General features: G+C 38.4%; 1 protein-coding gene across 5 annotated transcripts in view; it reads right to left on the reverse strand.

Annotated features, from left to right (window-relative positions):
- LOC102675814 (protein muscleblind-like) overlaps positions 1–6,332 on the reverse strand; it is a 360,083-nt gene that overhangs the window by 205,545 nt on the left and 148,206 nt on the right. For 3 of the 5 annotated variants that reach the window (XM_031509374.1, XM_031509373.1, XM_006613349.2), the window contains one exon: positions 3,551–3,602. The exons of the other annotated variants lie outside the window; for them this stretch is intronic. In XM_031509374.1, the coding sequence (XP_031365234.1) occupies positions 3,551–3,602 (52 nt within the window). The remainder of the gene's footprint in view (positions 1–3,550; positions 3,603–6,332) is intronic. 5 annotated transcript variants of the gene reach the window in all.

Raw genomic sequence — 6,332 nt, forward strand, 5'->3', positions numbered from 1 at the left:
CGTAAACAAATGTAGAAATCACAACAATTTAACAACAAGAGAGAGAGAGAGAGAGTTGCTCGTTACCATTTCGATGAGGGTACAGATTTAGAGGTTACAAATAGAATACGACGTTAAATGTTTCACTCGTTATATTCCATCGTCCATTGTGCGAGCAAAATATTTCCACATATTTAACGCTCGTTAAACACTTCTCGAAACACCGTAACAATTCACCGGGTAGAAAAATTCCACGCCACTGCCTCGGATTTTACGGATTTAGAATCAACTCGCACCTCGCATATTTACGTGACGAGCGGGTGTTAACCATCAAGGCGCGCCCAGTCCTATCTTTGCAAAATGTCACGATTCGATTGCTTTCCCTGCACACCGATATTCAACACCTCGATAACGGACCCACCCACATCTCACCGGTCCAACGATCGATCGCCGAACAGATCCATCGATTTCGAACGATCCTCGGTCAATTTTAAAGGTTTCCATCTTCGAACAGGATCTCTCTCTCTCTCTCTCTTCCTCTTAAGAAGTTTGACCGAGATATTCTTATCGCGTGTGCGAAGAACACGAAGGGAGAAGTTTCGCGACGAAAGCAACTAGAGGCGATATGGTCCCCAGAGAGCGGAGCGCATCAAAGAAAACCAAATTTCCTGCCAAGTTTTATCGATGCAAATATTCTTTTTGATTCAGACCTCCTCGAAACACGTCACGTCCGCGCCGTGGAAACAACGTTCGGCCGTGGAAGCGCGTCGGGTCTCTCGAGAGAGACCCTTCCTCCTCCAATGGATAACCGAATTTCGAACTCGCGACGACAAATTTCGTGAATTTCCTCGACCTTTTCTCTTAAACGACATCGCGATTTTCGATCGCGTATTAGGTGGATCGAATCCGGTATTTTATTTTTATCTGTTATTTGTCGGATTTATTGTTCGATCGTATGTTTGAGGCGGCCATTTTTTATTCTTTCTCTTCTTAGAGGGCTTCCATATAGAAGAATTAGAATTATATTTGAGATACTAATTCATACTGTTGCACAAATATTACGCGCTTTATGGTTGTTTTCTTATGACTCGTTAGAACGAAGCAAGAAGAAAGTTTTTTTTTGGAAAGGAAAATGTCGCGTGAAATCTCGAAAATTTCGATTGAAATTAAAATAAATCTAACGATCTCACATTCTTTTCTAATATTGCAATTGTTCACTGCCAATATTAAGGTTACAAAATATTTTTTAAGAAACTTAAAACGTATATCGATGTTTCTTTGATACAAAATGAAAAGAGGATGATTCTCGATCCGAAATGAGATGAAACGGATAAATAAAATCGAAGGGAAATCGGTGGCTCCGTTTTAAGCGTTATACCATTATTCTTTCAGAAGAAGCAGGCAAAGTTTTCACCGTTCAAACCGTCGGAAGTTTGGCAACGGAAGTCCCCCGCCATCGAATTTATTCAGATTCCACGCGGAAAGACGCGGATGCATTTATTGCGACTCGTTCGAGGTAATTTAGGGAAATCTTCTCAGACTTCTCTCTCTCTCTCTCTTTCTCTTCCTCAGCGACATCTTGCGGCCATTGAAACTAACTAGCGAGAGGGATTAAACGTTCGACATATTTGGGGATCTGTACCAAAGCCGACTCTCGTCCCGTGGATGATAATAATAAGGGGTGGAGGGGGGAAGTGGTGGTTGAAGACTCTTGCCGCCTTTCACAAGACGCGAAATCTTAATATCTAAAGTTAACTCGAAACTCGATTTCATTTCGTGGATAATAAAGTAACGGATATTCGAGTTACGTAAAATATAAGCAAGTTTAAATTACGTAAGTTCGATAAAGCTTAAGTGGGCTTAAAAGGAGGCTTTGTGAAAGGAGGAGGGGGGGAAAAGAAGAAAAAAAATAAAAGTTTCTGCGTTCTATGAGGATTTGTTAACATTTTGTGACAGTATTTTTTTGATCAAGTGTATTGTAGAAAATCTTTAGAATTTTATATTCAATATCTTATTTTTTTTTTTGGAATTATTTATCGCTGTATCATTTGATGAAATACATATCGATTTTCTTTCTACGTAAGTACAATAATCTGAGAATAATCCAGCAGCGTGTGCATACGTATTGTGTGTATAGAGGAGAAAATCGTTAAGTCGCACACAAGGTGTTAAGAAATCATCAAAAACTCATCAAGAAGCTGCGAAGAAAATGCTAAAGACATTTCGTGACATCGTGAACTTGTTCGAGAGAATTTTAAACCAATAAATAATACCCAACTTCTTGAACGAGTACAAACAACGACAGTTTATAGTATACTCAGATTAAAATAAGAAATAATTTCAAAATTTCTTCTTTAACTTTGGATTAAAATTCTGATTATCTCGAAACGAAACCAGGGAATTCAATTATTCAAAAAGAAAAAAAAGAAATGATAAGAAAAACAAAGTTATACTCCGACAAAATGAAAAGAAAATCCTTAACAATCAGTTCTCAATTTAAGAAGATTTCATTACTTAATCTTTCGAGTTACGTCTCCATCATTATTGCGCGAAATTAAAAGTTATTTATTGCATCTCAAATTATACTCTGATTATTCTCATCTCTTTGCAATCCCAATTTTCCCTGATCCGCACATGGAACGAAATCCCTGGAACGAACATCGAATCGCTTTTTCGTCGAATTCTTCATTTTCTTTTCATCGAAAGGGATCGTTTAAATAATCAGAGCAAAGACTTCGTCAAACGGGTATTCCCCGTCTCTGGATTAAATTACGAGGATAAGGAGAAAAATTCGACTCGAAAAAAATCGGTCGAAAATCCATCTCCTCCAAGAGAAAAGAGAAACAAGAGGATTGAGGCCGGGGCCAATACTCAATATCGGCAACGATCCCTCGGAAAAAGAAGATCCCCGACACTTACCCCCTCGTGCACGCTCGTAAAACGCTTCTTTCGGCAGCCGATGGTAGCACCTGAGAGAGTCGGCCAGGCGTCTCGTATTTCACTGTCGCGAGTCAAAACTCACGACTCGGTTCAAGTGAAATAATGCACGTTCTGAGGTTATTTATGAGAACGCCTGGGTAGCAATGGCGTTGCCAGTGCACGCGGTGAATTGTGGAGGTAACGTCGGAGACGGAGAATTTGCTGGTGCGCCAAAAAAAAAAAAGAAAGAAGAAAAGAAGAAAAGAAAAAAAAAAGAAGAAGAGAAGGAGGAGGAGGAGGAGTAACACGACAAGGACGACAAGCAGACGATGGCAGAAACTGCAACGAGCAGAAGCCTTTACGCTTTCGAGGCACGACTTTTTCGCGTCTGAACGTTACAGTTTCCTACAGTGCCAATTCCCAACGACTATTGGATCTCTTATTCGTGACTCGAAAATACGTTGGGAACGGTATATGTCATTTTCTCATTATTTCCACCATTTCTCACCGAGCTACGTTGTTGAGGTTTTCGGGTTACTTATGGAGACGAATGGAGATATCGTTGTTGTCTCTTTTGAATTACTTAAAGGATCGCTTTTTCTAAGATTTTTAGAGAGTTTGAATATTATTTTGATCGTTGATAATTTCTTACCGTTTATTCTCAGCGTGGTTAAACTTCTATCGTGGAATTTTGTTTCGCTTACCTGCAACAAGAAAAAGAGGGGAAAAATACGATTAATAAGAATTTTATTAAGATTTTTCAAGGATGAATTGTAAAATTGGATATAAATTTGGGATAGATGGAAATTTGAACGAAAATTGTCAGATCAATGGATAATACTTAAAATATAACTTAAGATTTATAGTTTTCGTAATTTTGAACAGCCAGCCAGAACAGAATTACATTTTCTTCAGAGTTTCAAATTTAAGTTTCCAATTTACCTACGTGCCAAAGGACTATTAATAATGAGATAAGTGTAAATATTCGCCACGTACATATAACATAATCATAGTGCAAACATTAAAAAATAAAATGTAAAAAGTATTATTTTTGCAAACAGTGTCCAATAATTAAATATAAAAAACATACGATTCTCTTCATTTAACGCTTTTATAAACTGTTAAAAAAAGAAAAATATCTTTCAATTCCAATATTTAGATTCCACAAGAACGACACAAAAATGACTCGATTTACCATTTAAATAATCCTATAAATCCTTAAAAATATCTTTAGATAAAAAAAAGAAAAGAAAACAATTTCTGATATTTAACCACTTTTCACAAAGATATCTCAAATATCCTAAAACGATATTAACAATAATAATAATAAGCGTCATGGATTAATTTCCACCGACAATTTCGATCCGACAAATGATAAAGAGAGATCAAAGAGATCTGATCGAGATCTGATTCGCAGAAGCCGAGGATGTACCAGGAACCAAGTTTCACGCGATGGCTCCGTTTATAACGTCGAATCGCGAAATCGTTCCTCCAAGTCCAGTTTTAAACATCGGCAAAAGGAGGAGGAGGGGGAGGGTGAGGATAGAAGGAGGACACAGAGGCGGGTATTGTCGTCTTCCGCTTACGAGAGCACAGTGGAACAGGATTCGATTCCGATTTAACAAATATTGTTTCGTGGCTCTGTTGCTAAAATTGACTTCCCTTCCCACGTTGCGTTCAACGGTTTACGCAGCCGTTGAACAGGAAGTGATTCGCACCCGCAGGGGTGGAGATAATCTAAACCGTTGAATCGGAGAATAGAAGTTTTTCTGGTGTTTGGTAATTGGGAATTGATCGCGAAACGAGGATAAGTGGAGGTGGTGGGTTCTCTCTTTCTTTTTTTTTTTTTGAACTTGAAATTAAATCGATTGGAATTTCTCTCGGTAATTTCGTATACGATTATTGGATTGATTATTTTTTGAGAAAAATTTTATTCTTTGAGAGTGCGTTTTCTTTTTTTTTTTTAATATTGGAAAGTGTTTATTAATATCGTTGAATATTAAATATTTTGGGTATACGTTGATTATTGATTGTACTAGCTTGTTGTTTTGGGAGGTTATATAATAATAATTTCATTTTTTCCCCTTTTTACCTTGATTTTGTTTAATATTGGAACTAACCTATTTAATAATATTGAGTATAGAGATTTCAAATATTTTTTGGTATTAAGTTCTTTTTCTTTTTAAGGGACTCAGAATAGGAAAGGATCGAAAGAAAGATAAAGAAAAAATATTTTTAAAAAAGTGAGTTTAAGTGTGCAATTTTCTTAAACTAAATGTTATTTCTCAAGTTTGAAACTAGCCCGGCATATTTTCGGACGGAATCGAGTGGTTTCCAGATCTTGGATGTATTTAGCTTCCCCCCTAAGCTGATTTCGACTAGTTAGGTCTTAACTAATAGTTCTTCATTAAGATCAGGTTAAGGATCCATTATACTAAATTATGCCCGGATTAGATTTCATTAGATTAGGTTACGTATAAATTAGATTAGAGCCTTCTTCTTGCTCAGCTTCGTCCAACAATGGATTAAACCTCTTCGCGATTCAACCTTTCCTCTCTTTTCATTTTCGAAACTTCGATCAGCCAACTTGAAAAAAAAAAGAAAAAAAAAAGAAAAAATCTATCAGCGCGAAAAAAGGATCCTCGTATCGTGATTCACCACCTCTCGAATAACACGCAATAACATAAAAAAAAAAAATTGCACGACGATCAATCGTCCCCTCCCCCCTCGTATCTCTTGCAAGACAAAAACAAACTATACACCAATACACCCTCCTCAAAAACAAAACTTGAAATCCAGACAAAAAATCCAGAATTTTACCTTCCTTCCCTCTCCTTCCCCCTTTTAAAGAAAAAACAAAACTACGAAATAAACGCGCAGCAAGATATTCCACACCAACATTCATCATACGAACGAACGAAAGAAAGAAAGGAAGGAAGGAAGAAAGAAAGAACGAAACTCGTTACTCAATCTCTCGCTATCCCAACGGCTATCCAATGACACCGATTCTCCCCCCCTCCATTCCCCATTCCCATAAAATGTCACGAGGAGTATCGAACCGCGGTGCAAGTATCCGAACGCCGGTGGTGTGTGGCGCAACGCAAACCGCGGATCCCCGGAAGGAGATCGATAATTTCGTAATCGCGTGTAGCGTTATTTACGAGGCGGCCCCCGAGGAGGATAATTCAAAAAAGCAGCCGGTCGCGGTGCGCCCGGCGGCGATAAATATTCCGGTGAAAAATTTCCACGGCTGATTTATCGCCGCATGCCCTGTGTTCCACCGGCTCCCTTCTTCGCGGTGAATTGATCCCGGGGAAGAAAGTGGAACGGCGATGAAAACGGATCCGTTTTCTCTGCGCGCCGCGAGACGTCGAGACACGAATCGGCCGGAGATTCTAGAGAGAGAGAGAGAGAGAGAGAGGAGAGACGATTTT

This window comes from Apis dorsata, unplaced genomic scaffold, assembly GCF_000469605.1.
Source record: "Apis dorsata unplaced genomic scaffold, Apis dorsata 1.3 scaffold_142, whole genome shotgun sequence".
Taxonomy (NCBI): Eukaryota; Metazoa; Arthropoda; class Insecta; order Hymenoptera; family Apidae; genus Apis; species Apis dorsata.